The sequence below is a fragment of the Coregonus clupeaformis genome, unplaced genomic scaffold, assembly GCF_020615455.1.
Source record: "Coregonus clupeaformis isolate EN_2021a unplaced genomic scaffold, ASM2061545v1 scaf0047, whole genome shotgun sequence".
Lineage (NCBI taxonomy): Eukaryota > Metazoa > Chordata > Actinopteri > Salmoniformes > Salmonidae > Coregonus > Coregonus clupeaformis.
The window spans coordinates 1,031,311-1,055,719 of record NW_025533502.1 but is presented as its reverse complement, the minus strand read 5'-3'; the positions used below and the strand labels follow the sequence as shown (position 1 = coordinate 1,055,719).

Genomic DNA, 24,409 nt, shown 5'->3' with positions numbered 1-24,409 from the left:
CAACCATCTGAATCGTAATTTTTTTAGTTGGAAGCCCCATGAGAAACCTTTGTTTGAACTTTTATGATGTTCCTCCAATTGGTGGTTGTGTCAAACAGTTGTCATTGGTCCTCATACAATTCCTGCGGTTTTCAAATTAACCTGAACATGTATTGCTGCAGCTCATTATAAAAAGGTTAATTCCGGCCTCCCAATCTGACTGGTCAATTCCGGGTTGCAGCCGTGATGTTATGCATTTATGATACTGTATCAATCCAAACTGTCAGCCAGCTAGTGATTTGTTGATTGTGTTGCCTAGCATCGTATTAAGAACAGTCTGATGTTGTTGTTGTTACAGTATGCTGTGGGTTTCTGCATTCTTCATGTCTCATCCCTCTCTCTCTTTCCACTCTTTTCCCATCCCTCCACTGCCTTGGAGATGAGACAGGGGTAAATACTGACCCTGTTCAGGAGGGTGCAAGGGTTACAGAACGTTCAGATAGATATGTGTTGTGTAGAGTAGATGTGATATCTGGCACGTTCCTATTGGGAATCGTGCTGGATCCATTAGTTCCATTTATATCTGTAACGTTCTGAATGTTTCACCTCACAGAATAATCCACAGTTGTTTCCATGTTATTGGCTGTGTCCCAAATGGCACCCTAGTCCCTATATAGTCAAAAGTAGTGCACTATATATGGAATAAGGTGGCATTTGGGAAGCAGCCACTGCCTCCTTAGAGAAGGACTACTTGTCCAGTGCTTTCCACACCTTTAATGTGTGTGTGCCTGTTCTTGACTTGAGGAAGAAATACTGTGGTAGAAAAGACCCACAGACCCACAGTTAGACAGACATTAACATTGTGTTTACTTCATATACTCTATATAGACTCCTTTATAAAGACAACTTCCTTAAGTAATTGCTGCCTTTTTAAAACAATTACACAATTAAAAACTATAAACACAGGATAAAAGTTAAGGTAAAAAACAAAATGAACAGAGCCAACAACAACTAAACAATGAGCATCCTTAAAACTGGATTACATTCGTGATTTTTCTTTTTCTTTTACAACCAAAAGATAATTTAAAGAGAGTAGCAGAGAGGTGTGCCTTGTCTGTGTGGCATGTTTGCCCCAGTACTCTTAACAGTACTGGGTTGTGAGAGGCGCTGTCGGGTGGGTTGGAGGTGAGGGGTTAGGGGTCAGACTGAGTGTAGCCCTTAGGTGTGACTGAGGTTAGGGCTGAGGTGAATGGGATGGGGACAGGGAACATGGGGGGCAGAGCTGGAGGTATCAGGTGTTGGGACCAGACTTGGCATCGAATCCTACTTTGAGATCCACATAAAGCTCAAATCTTTTGCTTAAAAGGCTACTTCACAAGTCGAAAATAAGCTAAACCCCCCCATCAAACATTGATGTCAATGAGAGATAAAACATTTTTTTATTTTTTTTTATCCTATTTTCGGGGATCTCAAAGTTAGGATTTGGCCCCATAGCGCCCAGCCCCCTGGTCTAGCCTACTGTACTAAGACTTTACTCCTGTTCCCTTAGCTCCCGCTGCTCAGCATCCCCAGTAGCTTGCTGGGGTCCATGCCCTGCTGCTGGGCCATCTTCTGCACATCAAAGCCCATGTGCATGAGGAACTGGATCACGTTCATCTCCTGGCCCGTGAACTGGTCCCGGATGGTGGGGCAGGTGGGGTTGCAGTGTGGCCAGGGGCAGCTGTCAATCAAATGGACGGGGCAGCCCTTGGGCGGGGCCTTGTTGTTCCGGCTGTTGTCTTGGAGACTGCGGTCCCAGCAGTGCAGGGCTCGGGGCAGGGAGGTGCCTTTGACCTGAACGTCGATCCAGTAACTGTAACAGACCAGCCACAAGAGGGCACTGTTAGATCATGGCGAGTCACACAGAATAAGCAGCTAGCTGACACAGAATATTCTCTCTCTAATTAGAGTGGTGTTCAGTAGGGAAAAAAGCAGTGAAACGGGGAGGTACTATTTAGATTTGTCCAATAACAACACAGATTTCCATTTTCCGTTCCAAAATGTTTTTTGTATATGGTGTGCCCTACTGAACGCAACCCAGGTGTGAAGAAAGTTGAAAAACCGAGTGATAAATGTGTCCAGTAACAACACAGATTTCAGTTTTCTGTTGTAAAACCTTTATGTACGACGTGCCCAACTGAACATGACCCAGGTGGAAGATGAATGACAGAGAGAGCGATACTTACTTCCTTGTGATGACTTCATGTGAGAGGCAAGCTGGGGCAAACATGGCCCTGAAAATGTATGCAAATACATGAGACTTGTTGAACACAGTTGGCAGCATAACCTTGACACACTGTCTGCCTGTCAATCTTTACAATTAATTTAAGTTTGCTGTTAGAGTAACTGTAAGTTTGCTGTAAAAGTTACTGTAAGTTTGCTGTAAGAGTTACTGTACGTTTGCTGTAAGAGTTAATGTAAGAGTTAATGTAAGTTTGCTGTAAGAGTTAATTTAAGAGTTACTGTAAGTTTGCTGTAAGAGTTACTGTACGTTTGTTGTAAGAGTTAATGTAAGAGTTACTATACGTTTTCTGTAAGAGTTAATGTAAGAGTTACTGTAAGTTTGCGGGTGCTTACGGGACGTCTTTGAGCGTGTTCCTCAGCTCGATGCCTAGGTTCTGGATGTAGCGCCACTGCCCCTCCTGGACGGGCTGACCGGTCAGATGGATGTTGTCGACAGTCAGCTGGGCCTCGTCAAACAACCACTGGACCACAAACACTGGGCCTGCGTGGAGGGAGTTGGAACAGGATGTAATGTATGCACACACACACACACAAACAGGCTGTCATAATGAACACACTGACACACAGAGATATACACATATATCTGTGCAAATTCACAAATGAATTCCTTAACCTTTGATAGCACTCACTCTTTATGGAGGGGAACACTTTGTAGCCAAAGAAACAGTTCCACTCCTCCCCCAGGTGGACCTGTCTACACCTCTCTGGCACCACGCCACCCCAGTACCTGGTGACAAGAGGTCAGAGGTCAACATCTTACAGTGTCAGTTCATACAGGACCTGAAGAATAGGCTACTAAGGCTGCGTTTACACAAGCAACCCAATCAGATCAGATCTTTTGCCAATAATTGGGCTGCCTGTGTAAACGCAGCCTAAGGCTAGGGAGTTCAATATTTTCAATCCATTTAACAATGATGCGACGCAGTATAGTACAACTAGAGCCTATAGCTTCTCCTGGTCAGGCCACTGGGCCATGAGAAACTCTCTGTCCCTAACCACGGCATTCTGAACCGCCCAGGGACCGTACTCAGAAAGCAGCTCAGAATAGGAGTGCTGATCTAGGATCAGTCCCCCCTGATCTAGGATCAGTTTTTACTATGATCCTATATCAGCACCCCTAATCTGAGATTTGAGATTGTGAATATGGTCCCAGAGACTGCAGCTATAGTGGTAGAGTGCTCTCTTACTTGATGCCTCTCTTGATGGCCTCCGTGGGGGCACAGCTGATGGTGTCGTGACAGTCAGTAGATCGGTACTGCTTGTTGTCCAGGAACCAGCCCGAGTCAGCCAGACCCCTCACCTGGATCCCAGGGTGCCCCAGCCCCTCCAGCAGCTCAGCCACAGGGTCCACGTTCAGCAGGACCCCCGTCCCCCCCGCACTGTGGGGTAGAGAAGAGACACACAGATAGGTAACACACACACACACAGGCACGAACACACACAGGCAAGACTATACACACACACAAACACACACACAGGCACGAACACACACAGGCAAGACTATACACACACACAAACACACACAAACAGGCACGAACACACACAAACAGACACACACACTAACTTATTCTAATCTATAGGACACACAGTTCATTAAACATATTTACATTATGTTAACACACAGACACACCCACACTAACATGTGGCCCCACCCACCTGCTGCCAGCCAGTAGTAGAACCTTGGCGTTGTCAAGCCCCTTGGCCAGCAGATCCTTCACCACCTCCTGAATGATCAGAGACCCCATGAAGGCGTAGCCACCTGCACACAGACAAGCACGCAGACAGACAGTCAGTCACCAACACAATACATTGAGTGCCGAGTGACCAACACAATGCACACAACATACCTACCTATCCTATGTCTTTCATGTATGATTCAATTAAATAACCAATTTCCCTCTAGGACAATACATTTTAAGTTAATTGATTGATTGATTGATTGAATGATTCATTCATTCGTTCATTTATTGGTTGGTTGGCTGATTGGTTGCTTGTTTTCTTGGTTTATTGGTTGCTTGGTTGATTGTTTGGCTGATTGGTTGATTTGTTGATTGGTTGATTGATTGGTTAGGTGATTGGTTGATTGATTAGTTAATTGGTTGATTGATTGGTTGGGTGATTAGTTGATTGATTGGTTGATTGATTTGTTGATTGGCTGATTGGGTGATTGATTTGTTGGGTGATTGGTTGATTGATCTCCATTAGAAAATGCAAACACACATTAGTATGGCCAATAATGATGTCTTACTCTGGTCCGTCTTGGCTGAGGCACCACTCCACACATCACTAGAGCAGTAGGGGATGAACCTGGAGAGGAAACACATCAATGTCAGGTCTTCTTACAACTTTATAATGATCAACTGGACACACACACACACCAAATCCTGGAACTTACACCATGTTGGCGTTCCACCAGTGAGGGTTTTCCTCTGGGAGTGGAGACAGGATCCCTGTGCCTACAGAGAGGAACGACACGGCAATAGAGAATATATATCATTAACCATCATGCCACTCCCAGACACATCACCATCTTCCTCATAATCACTGCATGAATTATGGCTCTTACAGCACAATGAGAGAGAGGCACTTCCCCTCTCACAGGAGCAGGCGGCAGATAGCTCTCTACAGTAGTATTTTACATTTTTTACATTTTAGTCATTTAGCAGACGCTCTTATCCAGAGCGACTTACAGTTAGTGAGTGCATACATTTTTCATACTGGCCCCCCATGGGAATCGAACCCACAACCCTGGCGTTGCAAGCGCCATGCTCTACCAACTGAGCTACAGGAGTATGTTATGACTGTCTCAATAACACTGGTCATTACCATATAGATGACTGTCTCAATAACACTGGTCATTACCATATAGATGACTGTCTCAATAACACTGGTCATTACAACATAGATGACTGTCTCAATAACACTGGTAATTACCATATAGATGACTGTCTCAATAACACTGGTCATTACAACATAGATGACTGTCTCAATAACACTGGTCATTACCATAAATAAATATACCCCTGTGCTATTCATAACTGACCTCCAACTGTTTGTCAGTTTGTCTGTATGTCAGTTTGTCTGTACTTTGTTCATTGTGTGGATACGGGCCCTGGTCTGTACTTTGTTCATTGTTCTTCAGACCTAACCTGCTCAAGGGCAGGCTAACTCACAGCTAACTTTACTCCACTGAATGAAATGACTGAGCCACAAGTTGAGGACCGATTAAATCAAATTCCCTCCCTCTCGCAAAGATTGCGTCATCATCCTCTCCATTTGAGGAAGATGACTGATTCAATATTTTATTAATCAAATGTTTTTTTGTGTTAAAAACGTTTAATGTTAAAATATATCACATTACACATTTAGTAATGACAAAATGCATTTTAAACTTCAAGCACAGTAACACTTTTGTTTGACTTAATTTAAAAAAGATCGATAGGAGTGGGGAAAAAGGTGCTTGTGCATTGATAAGCACACCAAAGTTGGCATTAACGATAAGTAATAAAACAAGCCTATTTCACACCACAGCCTGCTGATTTTGCAACATAACTTTTCTTTCATTTTGTTTTTGGCACAAATGAAAATGTGGCACTGACTCGCGCATGGATTGATGTTTCAACATTGTCTCAGTGAAGAGTTCGGTGTATGACTAGCCATGTGCGACATGAATGCTCAGGTACAAGCCTGCTAGAGTTAGCGGCAGGCGGAGGAGCAATAACTGTCGTTGTACGGATGAAGACAGAGCTGGAATGTAAAGATGGCAGCATGTCTGTCATGACTTCGGCCAAGGCTGCCTCCCCTCCTTGTTCGGGCAGGCTTCGGCGTTCGTCGTCACCGGAGTACTAACCACTGCCGTCCCAATCATCATAACAATTGTCTTGTCTTGTTATCACACACCTTGTTCTAATCCCCTAATTAGTCCGTGTATAAGTGTTCCCTCTGCCCCCTTGTCCTTGTGGGTGATTGTTTATTGTGAAGGTTAGTGAAGCTCGGTGGAGCTCGTGTATTTTGTTTGACGGGAGTATTTTCCTGTGTGCCTTGTATTTTCCAGTGCACCTGTTTTGTGCCCTGGAGTGTGTTTGACGCAGTTCTGCGTAAACCTGTATTTTGCGGATTAAAGCCTGTTATTCTGTGATTTAACCTCCTGCGCCTGACTCCTTCAACACCACCACATCACAGAATCACCCACCTGAATATGGAGTCAGAGGGAGAAGAGCGCATGCCTGGAGTCGTGGCAAGGGTCCAGGAGCATTCCACAATGCTGGCCAGCTTGGGGGAAGCGATGGATCTGTCGAGACCAGCTGGCCAACCGGATCCAGCCACCTACACCCCAGCACCCGGAGGGATCCAGATATCCCGACCACGGGCGTTTGATGGGACGACGGCGCTGTGCCAGGGATTCCTCCTCCAATTGGAGCTTTACTTTGCCAGCATCAGGCCGGAACCATCGGAGCAGGAGAAGGTGTCCGTCCTCGTTTCCTGCCTCTGTGGGAAAGCCCTGGAGTGGGCCAACGCGGTGTGGAACGAAGGAGGAGCCGCGTTGGAGGACTACAGGGAGTTCGCTCGCCTCTTTAGGCGGGTGAGCGACTGGTCCATCTGAGGCAGGGGACGAGGACTGCGCAGGACTTCGCGTTAGAGTTTCGGACGCTGGCAGCGGGGTCAGGGTGGAACGAGCGGGCCCTGATCGACCATTTCCGGTGCCATCTGCGGGAGGACATCCAACGGGAGCTAGCCTGCCGAGACACCATGTTGTCCTTCAACAAACTGGTGGACATGGCCATTCGTTTGGACAACCTGCTGGCAGCCAGAGGACGTCCTGTTAGGAGTCTGCCCGTTTCCATCCCGGATGACTCAGATCCCGAGCCGATGGAGCTGGGTGGAGCCGCCGGCCTAGAGAGCAGAGGAGGACAGCGACAGTGCCACTCTGGTGGCACGAAGGGACAATACACTACACATCGTAGTCAACGTTCTTTTGGGCCGGGAGGCGGCAGGCAGGGCACTCATGCATCACCCCAGGTATCGAACACCCACACTTGTTCAGAGCCCTCTGCTGCGCACTGTACCCTACCTATCCACTTTCCCGATCTCATGGTAGTTCCCCATTGTAAGGCGCTAGTCGATTCAGCTGCGCATCAGGGGGGGGGGTACTGTCACGACTTCGGCCGAGGCTGCCTCCCCTCCTTGTTCGGGCAGGCTTCGGCGTTCGTCGTCACCGGAGTACTAACCACTGCCGCCCCAATCATCATAACAATTGTCTTGTCTCGTTATCACACACCTTGTTCTAATCCCCTAATTAGTCCGTGTATAAGTGTTCCCTCTGCCCCCTTGTCCTTGTGGGTGATTGTTTATTGTGAAGGTAAGTGAAGCTCGGTGGAGCTCGTGTATTTTGTTTGACGGGAGTATTTTCCTGTGTGCCTTGTATTTTCCAGCGCACCTGTTATGTGCCCTGGAGTGTGTTTGACGCAGTTCTGCGTAAACCTGTATTTTGCGGATTAAAGCCTGTTATTCTGTGATTTACCCTCCTGCGCCTGACTCCTTCAACACCACCACATCACAATGTCAAGTCGTTTGTCTGTGACTAGTACTTTTTAACCTACTAATAACTCATTCATTTACGGTGGAGCAAATCTACACTTTTCTTGTTGTGTAGTGCAAACTATTTAGTTTTGCTGGTGTAAAGATCGCAAGTCTCCCTAAACTCGTATCATTTTTTTTTTGCACTATTTGCACTTCCTTACTCGAAGTTGACCAACGTAATCCTCTCTCTGGCTGGCCTGGGTTCTATTCTCTGTTTCCCTCCGCGGAGTGTCTTGTCCAAGCTGCTCCTCTTTGCTCTCCAACTGGCTGTCAGCGGTAGCTCAACAATCCCCAACCCGCTCTCTCAATCGACCCCCATCCCCAATCTACTCACGCACACACATTCACATAAATACACACAGTCCCTCTCTCCCCTTACCTTTCCTTGGCCTCTATTTCTTACATCTCTCAGAGAAAATGACAATTTTCGTGGTATTGCTTTGCGCACTGACTTTACTGAACTCTGGAGGAAATGAACATTGTCGCTGGGTGAGTACATATGACAATGTGCTCTCCCGTCCGTTAGACATTGTGTCTGCGGGAACTCGCTCTTTTTCACTCGGTCCACTCGTCCAAGTGCTGATGCATTTGTGTCACTACCAAAGTCTAATTGTTTTAAATGACTGTTTTGTATTGTCTGGAAACACTTGTAGAATTCACTTGCAGTAGGTCTCTTAAAAAAGAGAAGCTGTGCAAGGTTATTAAACAGAGGTGCCTAATTATTCTTCTTCTGTTGATATCAGGTAGCATGCAACCTAACCCTGGCCCTAATATGCAATGTCTCCACACCCCCTCTGATTTTATATCTAGATCTGGTTTTGGTATTTTTCATTTAAATGTACGCAGCCTTTGTCTAAAATTGATGGGGTTAGGATTTGTGCTAAATCAACTGATGCTGATGTAATTGTGTTTTCTGAAACCTGGCTCAGCAAGTCTGTTCTTGATTAGGATATTTGTATAAATGGTTCTAATGTGTATCGCACTGATCGAGTTAAGTTGGGGGTGTGGCTATATATCTAAAGAATAAATTCCTTGTAAGTGTGGCAAAGTCTGAAACTGTTTGTAACTGTGATTGGCTGTTATAGACCCCCCTCTGCTCTCGGTGATGCATTTTCTTCTCTGATGCACCTTATGTCTAAACTTCTTTACAGTGAAATTATCTTGATTGGTGATCTCAACTGGTGTTGGTTAAAGCCGGTGTCTGATGATTTTAAAATGTATTGTAATTCTATGAATCTTACCCAGTTGATTAATTCACCCACCCGCCCAAATCTCAAATGTCCGGAGAAATCTACCCTGATTGATTTGATATACATTTTAGTCATTTAGCAGACGCTCTTATCCAGAGCGACATACAGTTAGTGAGTGCATACATATATTTTTTTTCATACTGCCCACCCGTGGGAATCGAACCCACAACCCTGGCGTTGCAAGCGCCATGATCTACCAACTGAGCTACACGGGGCCTTATTGACAAATGTTCCACATAAATATTATGTGGTTGGTGTTTTCTGTAATGATTTAAGTGACCATTGTGCTGTTGTTGCTGTTAGAAATACTAAGGTTCCTAAGACAAACCCACGCTTTATGTTGAGTTTTAATGAGCAGGCTTTCTTTCATGACTTGTATTATTTTGACTGGAGCAAGATTGAGCTTATTCCTGATGTGAAAACAGCCTTTAAGTTCTTTCATTATATATTTTTCCAAATAGTAAACAAACATGCCCCATTCCACAGGTTCAGAGTTAAAGGGTGGGATAATCCATGGTTTTCTTCTGAGCTGTCCTGTATTATTCACAAACGTAATCTAGCCTGGGCTAAAGCAAGGAAATCATGTTCTGATGCTGATTGGCTTCTTTTTAGGCAGCTACGAAACAAGTGTTCTTCTCTTCTCAGGAAGGCCAAGTCTAAATATTTTATGTCTGTTACCACTGATAACCTGAATGACCCTAGAACGTTTTGGAAGGCTATTAAGTCTATGTCTGGTAACAGTAATGTTAATGAATTACCGTCATGCGTATTGAAGGACTCTGTTGCTGTATATGACAAAACTGAAATGCTGAATTGTTTCAATGAGCACTTTGTATCATCTGGTAGGCTGTTTGATTCAGTATCATCTGTCTCTGTACATACAACCTTGTGTGGATGAACCGGTGAGAGCTGGTCAAACTTTTAGCTTTTCGCCATTCTCAGTGCAGGAGGTACATAAAGCCCTGAAATCCTAAGATCAGAGAAAGCCTGCAGGTCCTGATCTTCTTGATCCCTGCTTAAAACTGGTAGCTGATTTCATAGCTGAACCACTTACATATATGTTCAATCTAACCCTGGAATGTAATGAATTTCCAAAGATCTGGAAATCAGCATTTGTTCTACCACTTTTAAAAGGGGGAGATCCAACTCTTTTAAATAATTATAGGCCAATCTCAAAGCTGTCACCCCTGGCAAAAATACTTGAAACCCTTGTTAGTGAACAGCTAAAATAGTTTTTATATACTAACTCTATTTTATCAATGTACCAATCGGGCTTCAGGAAGAAGCATAGCACAATTACAGCAGCCTTGAGCCTTGAAGGTTTTAAATGATATCACTGAAGCCCTTGACAAAAAACAACACTGTGTCTCCCTTTTATTGATCTCTCTAAGGCTTTTGATACAGTTGATCATGCTATACTGATGCAGAGATTGTCAAGCGTAGGTCTTTCGGAGCATGCAGTTGCATGGTTTGCTAACTATCTGTCTAATAGAACTCAGTGCACTCAATTTGATGGGCTCATGTCTGTTAAATTGTCTGTCTGTAATTGTGTGCCCCAGGGCTCTGTACTTGGTCCCCTCTAATTCACTATTTATATAAATAATTTAGACAAAAATATGCAAAATGCGCAACTTCACTTTTATGCTGATGATACTGTTATTTATTGTTGTGCCTCGTCTCTCACTAAAGCTTTCCAGAACTTGCAAACTGCTTTTTATACTGTTCAACATACCTTGTGTCAATTGAAGCTTATCCTCAATGCTGACAAAACTAAACTAATGGTGTTTTCTAAAGCAAGAAACAGACCTCTGAACCTTTCACCTATTACTACATGTCAGGGCAATGAGATTGAGGCTGTAACCTCATATAAATATCTTGGAATTTTAATTGATGACAGTCTCTCTTTTAAATAGCATATTCAACAACTTACAAGCTGAAGTTGGGATTTTATTTTAGGAATAAGGAATGTTTTTCTTTTGAAGCCAGAAGGAGGCTAGTATCAGATACATTTATGCCTATACTAGATTATGGAGATATTTTATATATGAATGCTTCCGCTCAGTGTTTGAGATCAATTGACACCCTTTATCATGGAGCATTGAGATTTACTGCAAAACCCTTATGCACCACTGCACTCTATATACCAGGGTTGGCTGGCCTTCTCTAGTCACTCGTAGGCTCAGTCACTGGTAAACTTTTATTTACAAAGCTATTTTGGGTTTACTACCATTTTATCTGGGCATTTTTATTATTCAGAAATGTGGTGGGTACTCCCTTCGTTCGCAGGACTTTATCCTGCTAACTGTTCCAATTGTCCGAACTGAATTTGGTAAAAGGGCTTTTATGTACTCTGCGCCATCGTCTTGGAACGCCTTACAACATACATTTAAACTGGAAGAACTTGTCCCGATTGGTGTTTTTAAATCATTGATGAAGGATTTTGAGGCTGATTCCTTGACCTGTCAATGTTTTTAAATAGCTGTTTTATGATTTTGTTATGCTCCTGTGATTATGGATGTTTACTAGATGACTTGTAGTTTTTCATGTTGTCTGTCTGTAATTGTGTAATGACCTGGTGCTGCCTATCTTGGCCAGGACGCTCTTGAAAAAGAGATTTCAAAACTCAATGAGCCCATCCTTGTTAAATAAAATAACTGAAGCTGGTTAGCTTTTGAAAACCCTAAGGAGATCTAGCTTGCTTCGTAGGATACCGTTCAGGACCAGGCTTAATCTGTGTTTTAGAGTAGTAGTGGTGGGGGGTTGGTGAACTGTAACAGCCAGCCAGACAGACACAGGCAGGTACTGTAGGCAGAGATTCGGACCTGTTTTGGTTTGAGGCCAGTTGGACGAGCTCATCAGTCTCCTCATGGTGTCGTATCGGCTGTCACAGTTCTCTTTGTTGAAGCAGTACCAGCCGCCCTCCAAGAATATCAACCACCGTCTGCTCCCTCTGGACTCTTTGATGTAGTACCTAGAACGGAAAGAAACATTCTATTTTATAAACGCAAATTCACAAACCATGGACAAGAACCACGTCGCCTCACATGAAACAATCAAGGTGCCTTCACCGTCTCCTGGTATCAGTGACTGTGCCAAAGAGATTAAAACCTATGTGCATATTATGTATTCAAAGAATACAATACATGTTGTTACTTTGAAGATCTTTATCTCTGTTAGCAGGAAGAATATAAAGCTAAAAGTACTTCCTCCAGATTTGAAGTCACCATAAACAATGTTTGAGTGCTGGTTACACAGAGCCATGATGTGGACATCACACATGCACAGAGAGAGAGAGAGAGAGAGAGAGAGAGAGAGAGAGAGAGAGAGAGAGAGAGAGAGAGAGAGAGAGAGAGAGAGAGAGAGAGAGAGAGAGAGAGAGAGAGAGAGAGAGAGAGAGAGAGAGAGAGAGACTGCTTCCCTACAGTTTAATATGAATCATCTCACATTCCAACCATGTGATAAAACAACAGATAGGAGCTCATCCAGGGTCTTCCACCCTCAGTATTGAGAAAGGGCATGTCTATGGTATATCGCAAATGGCACCCTATATAGTACACTACTTTTGACCAGAGCCCTATGGGCCATGACCAAATGTAGTGCACTATATAGGAAATGAAGTGACATTTGGGAAGCACCTAGGTGTTACCAGTGCCATAACAGTCCGTCGCTGGCAACAGTGATAAGGAAGTGCAGTACCATCATATTCCCTGTTACTACTCTGCTGAAGTCACCATTCTTTAACAGTGGTCTCATACATAGGCCCTCCATCTCAGGCTGGATAAAATCACTACTACCCTCAGTGCTGGCCATGCAGGAATGAAAAACAGAGATGAGATGACGTGCTGCCTGCAGCCTGCTGCAGCCTAGGATGAAAACCATGGTGAGGTCTGTGCAAACACACACACACACAGACAGACACATCTCTGTTGCCCCAGGACCCATATTCAGCACATCCACCCAGAGGAATGCTCCCTTCGATGCGTCACAGAGAGTCAGAGCCTTTAACACTATTTTACAGTGGATTATACAGCATGACCAGTACCACCATCTGAACACAGAGATCAAACACAGAGATCGTTGTCTGAACCAAAACAATTAAAATAACTAGCACCCTTGTCTTTCTTGCACTAACACTCACACTGTCTCTTCTCACTAGCACTGATTCTGCTGATAGCTACTTTATTGAGGAGAAGTTGTCCCTATTATTAGCGTGATGTGCGGTTGTCTCACCTAGCTTCATCTTCAGATGAATGCATTTACTGTAAGTTGCTCTGCATAAGAGCGTCCGCTAGTTGACTAACATGTAAATGTGGCTGAAATGTAAGTGTGCTGAAATGTAAATGTGGCTGAAAAGTAAATGTTCTCCTATTGAATTCTACAGATCTGAACCTGACTGGGTCCAATGTTTTCTTTTCAGGTTGTCCTTTTCAGTACAGGTCCAGCAACTACGGTGGGCAGCTAGTTACTGCTTGGTTAGGCTGAGCTTGGCTCACTAGAATGGAAAGACTCACTCTGAAGAGCTTTCAATCTGGATGTATGGATCATTCACTTCAGGAGATCTGTTCATCCTCTGCCCACAAGAGGGCAATGCTATAATTGATCCTCATAGTCTCACTACTGTGAAGTGCAGAATCATCAATTCACTGCAATTCCATGTCTACAGTTATTCCAAGGCATTTTAATATGCATTTTAATGCAACAGCATGCTAGCAGATACCCATGGACTTCCAGTCATAGCGCTAATACTAGTTAGCCTTGGCTCGCGAAACTACCTCTTAACTTCCTTCATACTGGACACAGAGACATAAACAATTGTACATCTGACTCTGAGGAAGTAGATAAAGGGCCTCCTTGCCAAAATCCCAAAGTATTCCTTTAACTTTCTGTCACCCAACAACATTTCTACCGTTTCACAATATCAGACTAGCAGAAACTACAAAATACCTTTAGAAGCAGGCATGATTCTCAAAATGTTTCTGTGATGGCTAGGCTTTAGCTCAGCGGGCTAACACATACTTGTAGCACCCAGGATGCCTGGATTCAAACCCAGTCTGCCATACAAGCAGGCCTGATGCTATTCTATTCCCTATTTGCTTCTGCGATGTTCAGAGACTGTTATTTCAGCACCAGATGTTTTAGCCTGCTGAGCTAAAGCCTAGCTTCTAAGGGAGCTGTGTCAGGCAGCTAGAGGGAACAGGGGTATCTGAACGCTCCTCTTTACCAACAAAGATGCAGCTGCAGCTGAGACGGATGGCTTCTCGGACAGGAAACTCAGGCAGCTGCCAGGCATCATCATCACAGGGAGGAATGCCAGAGGAGGCTGAGTGGTGTGGTGTTGAGGAAGCTGAGTGGTGTGGTGTTGAGGAGGCTGAGTGGTGTGGTATTGAGCAGGCTGAGTGGCATGGTGTTGAGCAGGCTGAGTGGCATGGTGTTGAGCAGGCTGAGTGGTGTGGTGTTGAGCAGGCTGAGTGGCGTGGTGTTGAGCAGGCTGAGTGGCATGGTGTTGAGCAGGCTGAGTGGTGTGGTGTTGAGCAGGCTGAGTGGTGTGGTGTTGAGCAGGCTGAGTGGCTTGGTGTTGAGCAGGCTGAGTGGCATGGTGTTGAGCAGGCTGAGTGGTGTGGTGTTGAGCAGGCTGAGTGGCATGGTGTTGAGCAGGCTGAGTGGCATGGTGTTGAGCAGGCTGAGTGGTGTGGTGTTGAGCAGGCTGAGTGGCATGGTGTTGAGCAGGCTGAGTGGCATGGTGTTGAGCAGGCTGAGTGGTGTGGTGTTGAGCAGGCTGAGTGGCATGGTGTTGAGCAGGCTGAGTGGCATGGTGTTGAGCAGGCTGAGTGGTGTGGTGTTGAGCAGGCTGAGTGGCATGGTGTTGAGCAGGCTGAGTGGCGTGGTGTTGAGCAGGCTGAGTGGTGTGGTGTTGAGCAGGCTGAGTGGCATGGTGTTGAGCAGGCTGAGTGGCGTGGTGTTGAGCAGGCTGAGTGGTGTGGTGTTGAGGAGGCTGAGTGGCATGGTGTTGAGCAGGCTGAGTGGTGTGGTGTTGAGCAGGCTGAGTGGTGTGGTGTTGAGCAGGCTGAGTGGCATGGTGTTGAGCAGGCTGAGTGGCGTGGTGTTGAGCAGGCTGAGTGGTGTGGTGTTGAGGAGGCTGAGTGGCATGGTGTTGAGCAGGCTGAGTGGTGTGGTGTTGAGCAGGCTGAGTGGCATGGTGTTGAGCAGGCTGAGTGGTGTGGTGTGGTGTTGAGCAGGCTGAGTGGCATGGTGTTGAGCAGGCTGAGTGGCGTGGTGTTGAGCAGGCTGAGTGGCATGGTGTTGAGCAGGCTGAGTGGCGTGGTGTTGAGCAGGCTGAGTGGTGTGATGTTGGGCAGGCTGAGTCGTGCAGTGTTTGCCGAGACACTGACTCACTCCCTCACTCACACACTCGTCTTCAGGGATAATCTTTCATGATATGTTCAACTCATGACATAATAAAATAAGATGAAGCTTAGAATACCTAATTTTACGCTACATTTGGAGGGTACCAGACCACACTATCACTGTAACATCTATGGAGGTTACCAGTAGCACGGGGCAGACCACACTGTCCTCTCCTTGCTGTCTGTGGATTCTAGAGACAGAGGTAAAGCTCTAAATACACCTGACTAGGACCCTGGTTTTACAGCTCTTCCTTCCTAGAGGCAGAGGATGAAGCTCCAGTGTAAAGCTCTAAATACCCTTGACTTGGACCCTGGTTTTACAGCTCTTCTTTCCTAGAGGCAGAGGATGAAGCTCCAGTGTAAAGCTCTAAATACCCCTGACTAGGACCCTGGTTTTACAGCTCTTCCTTCCTAGAGGCAGAGGATGAAGCTCCAGTGTAAAGCTCTAAATACCCCTGACTTGGACCCTGGTTTTACACCTCTTCTTTCCTAGAGGCAGAAGATGAAGCTCCAGTGTAAAGCTCTAAAAACCCATGACTTGGACCCTTGTTTTACAGCTCTTCTTTCCTAGAGGCAGAGGATGAAGCTCCAGTGTAAAGCTCTAAATACCCCTGACTTGCACCCTGGTTTTACAGCTCTTCTTTCTTAGAGGCAGAGGATGAAGCTCCAGTGTAAAGCTCTAAATACCCCTGACTTGGACCCTGGTTTTACAGCTCTTCTTTCCTAAAGGCAGAGGACGAAGCTCCAGTGTAAAGCTCTAAATACCCCTGACTTGGACCCTGGTTTTACTGCTCTTCTTTCCTAGAGGCAGAGGATGCAGCTCCAGTGTAAAGCTCTAAATACCCCTGACTTGGACCCTGGTTTTACAGCTCTTCTTTCCTAGATGCAGAGGATGAAACTCCAGTGTAAAGCTCTAAATACCCCTGACTTGGACCCTGGTTTTACAGCTCTTCTTTCCTAGAGGCAGAAGATGAAGCTCCAGTGTAAAGCTCTAAATACCCATGACTTGGACCCTTGTTTTACAGCTCTTCTTTCCTAGAGGCAGAGGATGAAGCTCCAGTGTAAAGCTCTAAATACCCCTGACTTGCACCCTGGTTTTACAGCTCTTCTTTCTTAGAGGCAGAGGATGAAGCTCCAGTGTAAAGCTCTAAATACCCCTGACTTGGACCCTGGTTTTACAGCTCTTCTTTCCTAAAGGCAGAGGATGAAGCTCCAGTGTAAAGCTCTAAATACCCCTGACTTGGACCCTGGTTTTACAGCTCTTCTTTCCTAGAGGCAGAGGATGCAGCTCCAGTGTAAAGCTCTAAATACCCCTGACTTGGACCCTGGTTTTACAGCTCTTCTTTCCTAGATGCAGAGGATGAAGCTCCAGTGTAAAGCTCTAAATACCCCTGACTTGGACCCTGGTTTTACAGCTCTTCTTTCCTAGAGGCAGAGGATGAAGCTTCAGTGTAAAGCTCTAAATACCCCTGACTTGGACCCTGGTTTTTTCACCTCTTCTTTCCTAGAGGCAGACGATGAAGATCCAATGTAAAGCTCTAAATACCCCTGACTAGGACCCTGGTTTTACAGCTCTTCTTTCCTAGAGGCAGAGGATGAAGATCCAGTGTAAAGCTCTAAATACCCCTGACTTGGAACCTTGTTTTACAGCTCTTCTTTCCTAGAGGCAGAGGATGAAGCTCCAGTGTAAAGCTCTAAATACCCCAGACTAGGACCCTGGTTTTACAGCTCTTCTTTCCTAGAGGCAGAGGATGAAGCTCCAGTGTAAAGCTCTAAATACCCCTGACTTGGACCCTGGTTTTACACCTCTTCTTTCCTAGAGGCAGAGGATGAAGCTCCAGTGTAAAGCTCTAAATACCCCTGACTTGGACCCTGGTTTTACAGCTCTTCTTTCCTAGAGGCAGAAGATGAAGCTCCAGTGTAAAGCTCTAAATACCCCTGACTTGGACCCTGGTTTTACAGCTCTTCTTTCCTAGAGGCAGAGGATGAAGCTCCAATGTAAAGCTCTAAATACCCCTGACTTGGACCCTGGTTTTACAGCTCTTCTTTCCTAGAGGCAGAGGATGAAGCTCCAGTGTAAAGCTCTAAATACCCCTGACTTGGACCCTGGTTTTACAGCTCTTCTTTCCTAGAGGCAGAGGATGAAGGTCCAATGTAATGCTCTAAATACCCTTGACTTGGACCCTGGTTTTACAGCTCTTCTTTCCTAGAGGCAGAGGATGAAGATCCAGTGTAAAGCTCTAAATACCCCTGACTTGTACCCTGGTTTTACAGCTCTTCTTTCCTAGAGGCAGAAGATGAAGATCCAGTGTAAAACTCTAAATACCCCTGACTTGGACCTTGGTTTTACAGCTCTTCTTTCATAGAGGCAGAGGATGAAGCTCCAGTGTAAAGCTCTTAATATCCCTGACTTGGACCCTGGTTTTACAGCTCTTCTTTCCTAGAGGCAGAGGATGAAGGTCCAATGTAATGCTCTAAATACCCTTGACTTGGACCCTGGTTTTACAGCTCTTCTTTCCTAGAGGCAGAGGATGAAGCTCCAGTGTAAAGCTCTAAATACCCCTGACTTGGACCCTGGTTTTACAGCTCTTCTTTCCTAGAGGCAGAGGATGAAGCTCCAGTGTAAAGCTCTAAATACCCCTGACTTGGACCCTGGTTTTACAGCTCTTCTTTCCTAGAGGCAGAGGATGAAGCTCCAGTGTAAAGCTCTAAATACCCCTGACTTGGACCCTGGTTTTACAGCTCTTCTTTCCTAGAGGCAGAGGATGAAGCTCCAGTGTAAAGCTCTAAATACCCCTGACTTGGACCCTGGTTTTACAGCTCTTCTTTCTTAGAGGCAGAGGATGAAGCTCCAGTGTAAAGCTCTAAATACCCCTGACTTGGACCCTGGTTTTACAGCTCTTCTTTCCTAGAGGCAGAGGATGAAGCTCCAGTGTAAAGCTCTAAATACCCCTGACTAGGACCCTGGTTTTACAGCACTTCCTTCCTAGAGGCAGAGGATGAAGCTCCAGTGTAAAGCTCTAAATACCCCTGACTTGGACCCTGGTTTTACAGCTCTTCTTTCCTAGAGGCAGAGGATGAAGCTCCAGTGTAAAGCTCTAAATACCCCTGACTTGGACCCTGGTTTTACAGCTCTTCTTTCTTAGAGGCAGAGGATGAAGCTCCAGTGTAAAGCTCTAAATACCCCTGACTAGGACCCTGGTTTTACAGCTCTTCTTTCCTAGAGGCAGAGGATGAAGCTCCAGTGTAAAGCTCTAAATACCCTTGACTTGGACCCTGGTTTTACAGCTCTTCTTTCAATATACAGTCTGGGATCTTGTGCACTTACTCTACAAATCCGTAACATTTCGAACGAATTCCAATGTATTTATATTTTTTATATTTTTCTGGCAGGACGTAACATGTCATACGAAATGGATGATGTAGTACACAATTGTGCACCATTTTCAGGGACCTGTTGAGCACTACTTTCAAAACTACTGGCTGAAATTATTCAAAACCTCTGGAGCATCACTGTAAGTGTATTTGGGTTTGGAAAAGTGTTTCCCTACCCATGCAGAGCTCTATTGCTCCCTGCCTGAAGAAGCCTGGCCTTCTCTATCACTATCACAACCAATTTCAAAATCACAAACACTATTACGAACACTATCACGAACACTATCACTGTCACTACGACTATCACTACCACTACCACTATCACTACCACTATCACTACCACTAACACTAACACTAACACTAACACTAACACTATCACTAACACTATTACTATCACTAACACTATCACTATCACTATTATTAACAACAATAACAATAACAACAACAACAATAACAATTACCAGGGATGGGCAGAGTGACTAGGGAGGGAAATAGTGAACCATGGAGGGGCAGAGTGAACCAGGGAGGGGCAGAGTGAACCAGGGAGGGACAGAGGGAACCAGGGAGGGACAGGGTGAACCAGTGAGAGACAGAGCGAACCAGGGAGGGACAGAGTGAACCAGGGAGGGGCAGAGTGAACCAGGGAGGGACAGGGTGAATCAGTGAGGGACAGAGGGAACCAGGGAGGGACAGAGTGAACCAGGGAGGGACAGAGTGAACCAACGAGGGGCAGATTGAACCAGGAAGGGGGAGGGTGAACCAGGGAGGGGCAGGGTGAACCAGGGAGGGACAGGGTTAACGAGGGAGGGGCAGGGTGAACCAGGGAGGGGCAGGGTGAACCAGGGAGGGGCAGGGTGAACCAGGGAGGGGCAGGGTGAACCAGGGAGGGGCAGGGGTGAACCAGGGAGGGGGAGGGTGAACCAGGGAGGGGCAGGGTGAACCAGGGAGGGGACAGGGTGAACCAGGGAGGGACAGGGCGAACCAGGGAGGGACAGGGTGAACCAGGGAGGGACAGGGTGAACCAGGGAGGGACAGGGTGAACCAGGGAGGGACAGAGTGAACCAGGGAGGGACAGGGTGAACCAGGGAGGGACAGGGTGAACCAGGGAGGGACAGGGTGAACCAGGGAGGGACAGGGTGAACCAGGGAGGGACAGAGTGAACCAGGGAGGGACAGGGTGAACCAGGGAGGGGCAGGGTGAACCAGGGAGGGGCAGGGTGAACCAGGGAGGGGCAGGGTGAACCAGGGAGGGGCAGGGTGAACCAGGGAGGGGGAGGGTGAACCAGGGAGGGGCAGGGTGAACCAGGGAGGGGACAGGAACTGGCTGGGAGGAATTAGTGTTAGAATCCGGTTATTAATAGACACAAAGGTGACTATTACAGAGATGACATCTGCCAACCTCTGGCCTGCTGGCCAGGTCTAAAAGCCTCTGTGTCCTCACTCACACTGCGATCCTAAAGAGCTTTACGAGCTGGATGGGCCACTCTCCATGTGCCCGTCCCAAATGGCACCCTATTCCCTATATGGTGCACTACTTTTGACCAGGGCCCCTAGGGAATAGGGAACATATATGGAATATGGTGCCATTTGGGATGGAGGATGTGAGACACCGAGGTTTAATTATAACGCTGGATTTATACAGGATGTTAAATCCAGAGAGAGACATCTACATCATCCATCCAGTCACACACTGACAATACAGGCCTGTGTATAGACACTGTACTGTAGCCTACTGCCCAGCGATATGTCTAAATCATAACACATTTCATGTGTTTTGTTGTGTATTTTTGTAGTCTGTTGGGTATAACCACAATGATCTGATATTGCTAGACATACTGTACTGGACATGCAGACTTGCATCATGCTAGTGCTCCATTGCAGTGTATTATACTCTGACCTTATTAAATGGATCCCTCATCATTGCAGTGGGTTAGAATAGCATTAACCTCCCAATAGAGCATCTACAGGCATGCTCCCTATAAAACAGATATAGGTGACAGGGATTAGAATGTAGGGTATGGAACATCGAGAGTACAGCGATTAGAATGTAGGTTTATGGAACATTGAGAGTACAGGGATTAGAAAGTAGGGTATGGAACATCGAGAGTACGGGGATTAGAATGTAGGGTATGGAACATCGAGAGTACAGGGATTAGAAAGTAGGGTATGGCACACCGAGAGTAAAATCAAACAGATATACAGTATTCAATAGATACTGTATGTATTAGCCTTTCAATGACTAGATGTATACTACACTATACCACATTAACCAATGACTAGATGTATACTACACTATATTAACCAATAACACTGTATCTGTCATATACTATACAAGAAAATTAAAGCAGTTCCCTTCTTTGCTAAGATGTGGAGGCTCTAACCCAATGCAACCTGTTGAGTAGTGCCATTGAGTTCAGCATTTGGCTTAACCATGTATATGCCCTCTGGTTGTCTTTGTTGTAATAACAGACACAGTTAAATATCCAAATGCTTTTAGTCTGCCTGCTTATCCCTCATGAATGGAAAAAAAACATGAAGGCTTTTCCAGTGCCAAATGGATTTTCGCTTAATGACAGACTACTTAATGTCTTTGGAGCGAGAGGGAGAATATATATATATATATATTTTATTATATTTTAGAAATGCTACCATCCTGAGGCTAATGAGCGACACAATGGCTGTGCTTATCTATGCAGAAAATGGGTGTCAATCTCACAACCATATTATTGGTGAATAACAGTTTATAAATATTAGCCTATATTCCTTCATGGGAAATTGTATATGTAATTTTGACATTGGTTTGGATGACCATAAAAACAATATAAAGATCAATAAAATATTTTTTCCCTTAAAATTGCGATTTAATTTATATTAACAGGTAGGCCTATGTTTTCCAATATTATCTGCATTTAAAAAATACAATGTACATAAAAAAACTCTATACCCATTTTGATGCGTCACGCACACCTAAAAATAATAAGCCATTTAGCAGACACTTTTATCCAAAGCGATTTACAGTCGTGTGTGCATACATTTTTACGTATGGGTGGTCCCGGGGATCGAACCCACTACCCTGGCGTTACAAGCGCCATGCTCTACCAATTGAGCTACAGAGGGCCACATAATGGACCAATCCAATTTGCATTGCTTAGAGAGAGATTCCAAATTTGAAAAATAGATCAATTTCGGTCACTCCTGCATCATAAGATTAAGATGCTCACAGAAATCAAGCTCTATGCGCATTACGCACGTGCCAGTCCGCAAATATTCGCTCTATAGCTGTCATTAAGCTCTATAGCTGTCATTAAGCTCTATAGCTGTCATTACGCTTTATACCTGTCATTACACACAGCAGCTGTCTTGGACATCTGTATAACACACTTTTTTTAAATTAACAATTTTAATCGTTTTTTTTTAATCCTTTTTGTGATCTTCTAATCTAAAGTAGGCCTATCTCAATCACAAACAAATCGATATTTAAACTTTAAGGATAAGCAAAATCCAATGGGTGTGCTTTCAACATGCTATATTTCTGGGAACCTCGACTGTATGAAAGAAAAAAAGTCACGCATCCTGTGAGAATAGAATACAATACCCCGCTGGCGTTCCATCGTTGCACGTGACTGAAGTATTCTCCAAAAAGTGCAGCTTCATATCATAGTCGAGCTTCTGCGCCGAACACGGGTAGAGGGACTGCGCCAGGTTCTTCACCTGCGTCATGAAGTTGTCCATGTTCTCTTCGACAGCGGTGAAATCCAAAGGGAAACTCTCCGTGGTGTCACCCCGGTCCCGGTATGTGGGAGAAGGTGGTGCCCGCCGTGGTTGCGGGTTGCGACCACCTCGGAATCTTCTTGCGGCAAAAACTCCGTACTGCAAAAACACCAGCAGCAAAAGCGATGAAATCAATCTCATTGCCGTCATCTTTTCCGTGAGCCACCTGCAATTTAGGTCTTCCTTTGGTTTCCGAGTTTAAGGTTTTCCTCCCGAAGATTTCTTGCTGTTTGGAGATTGGAATGGAGTAAGATGCAGAGAATTACGCACGGTTCGAACTGTTGCACTGCTATCCTCCGAACTAGGCTAACTGTTTCGAATCAGATGATCATGGAAAATATTTTTTAAATCTCCTTTCAGATCAATGATGTTCAGTAACAAAATGCATGTATTAAAAACAATTCAGTGGCTTCTATGGGTCGATGTGAAAAATTCCTCAAATAGAAGCACTAGATTCCTAGATTATCTTAATCGAAGTCGTAAAACTGTTCTGTTCTCAAAGCCACCACTGCACAGTCACTGCTGTTGAACCAAGTTTAGGGTTTGAGTTAAATGACAATACTCATAACATGCTCTGGAATTTTATTCAAACTTTCCCCCCTTCTCTCACTCGTCAGCCAATCAGAGAGGAGGGCAGGACTCTGGGCTGGGCATGATCAAGCGTAGCAGACTTCCCCGCTTTTAATTTATTGAGGGGTAAAAAATGTCCGTGCTTTGGCTCTTTTGATCGGCGATGTTTCATTTGATGTGGTGTTTTTTTATTGACTTTGAAATACCTACTTCCCATTCCACACACTTTTATAGAGTAAGAATAAGCCCGTTGTTACACACTAGCCTAAAACTCAAGAGGGGAAAAATTCACAACACAAAATCTAAATCATGCGAAACTGGCCGGAGATTAACAACCCAGTAGCAAACTATTATGTTAGACATAGATGTAACAATGTTTTACACTTTGATTTAAATTACATCGAAATTATTAGTCTATAATTATTATGACTATGATCATGATTATTGTTATGATTATTATAATAATCATTCGTTTTTACTATGTCTCTTGTTGAATAGCCCTGTACATGTATTATGAATTAATGCATGGTTACAGTCTTTGATCTCACATACTTTTTCTCTGAAAGCAATACTAACTTCACGCATTCTTTAATTTCCTCAAAGGTTATTACTGTGGTGGAGATCTTTTACAGATTGCTATATACCGACTTCCTCTTAATTCATTTTTAATATACTGAAATGGTGCCCACAGGTGTTTCATGTTGCGAGTTGAAAGCCTTCCTCTGATGTATTGTGGAGCGCGCGGACACCCCTAGAGCGCATGCAGTGCGTAAAGTAGGCTAGCGCAGAAGCTATATGAGTTGCTATTGATGTGAATGATGAAGGGACACAAAGTCTCACGCTAGTCGCAGTTTACTCCTAAACGACTTCTTATGCTATAGCCTTCTTCGCTATCAATTGAAAGCAGAGGACGTTTGTATCACTTCAATTGCTCCTATTTAGCTATAATAACTGTAATGTCATGATATAATTTTAGAAAAGGCTATTCTATTATTCTAAGAATGTGTGGCATGATTTCATTTTGACGACTAAATATCCTTGCTCAAACTATCTATCGTTAACTTCTTCAGCTTTTACATGTGTTGTTTATAAATGCTTATTTCGATTAGATTTCAAAATAATTCAACATTACCTTGTAGGTGTACGCGAGCCTTTATTCCCAATGAACGACAATTTCAATATGTTGGCCTGGTTTTAG

At 44.8% G+C, this 24,409-nt stretch overlaps 1 protein-coding gene across 1 annotated transcript; it reads right to left on the bottom strand.

The window, feature by feature from the left end:
- Positions 1-1,380: 1,380 nt before the first annotated feature.
- On the bottom strand, positions 1,381-23,175 carry LOC121551219 (palmitoleoyl-protein carboxylesterase notum1a-like). The gene is made up of 10 exons (XM_041863772.2): positions 22,466-23,175; positions 11,915-12,063; positions 4,658-4,718; positions 4,511-4,569; positions 3,919-4,021; positions 3,450-3,641; positions 2,892-2,989; positions 2,596-2,743; positions 2,205-2,252; positions 1,381-1,831 (listed from the first exon to the last, which is right to left on the bottom strand). Exons 1-10 carry the CDS (start codon positions 22,789-22,791, stop codon positions 1,525-1,527), a joined length of 1,491 nt encoding a protein of 496 aa, XP_041719706.1. The 5' UTR covers positions 22,792-23,175; the 3' UTR covers positions 1,381-1,524.
- Between the last annotated feature and the right edge of the window lie 1,234 nt (positions 23,176-24,409).

Bases quoted from the DNA above. Each gene is read 5' to 3' on its own strand.
- LOC121551219 (XM_041863772.2), bottom strand. From the start codon at position 22,791: ATGACGGCAATGAGATTGATTTCATCGCTTTTGCTGCTGGTGTTTTTG. The intron at 2,990-3,449 runs GTAAGAGAGCAC...TCTTGTCACCAG, and splicing joins GCCATCAAGAGAGGCATCAA to GTACTGGGGTGGCGTGGTGC. The intron at 1,832-2,204 runs GTAAGTATCGCT...GGTCTGTTACAG, and splicing joins CATGAAGTCATCACAAGGAA to TTACTGGATCGACGTTCAGG.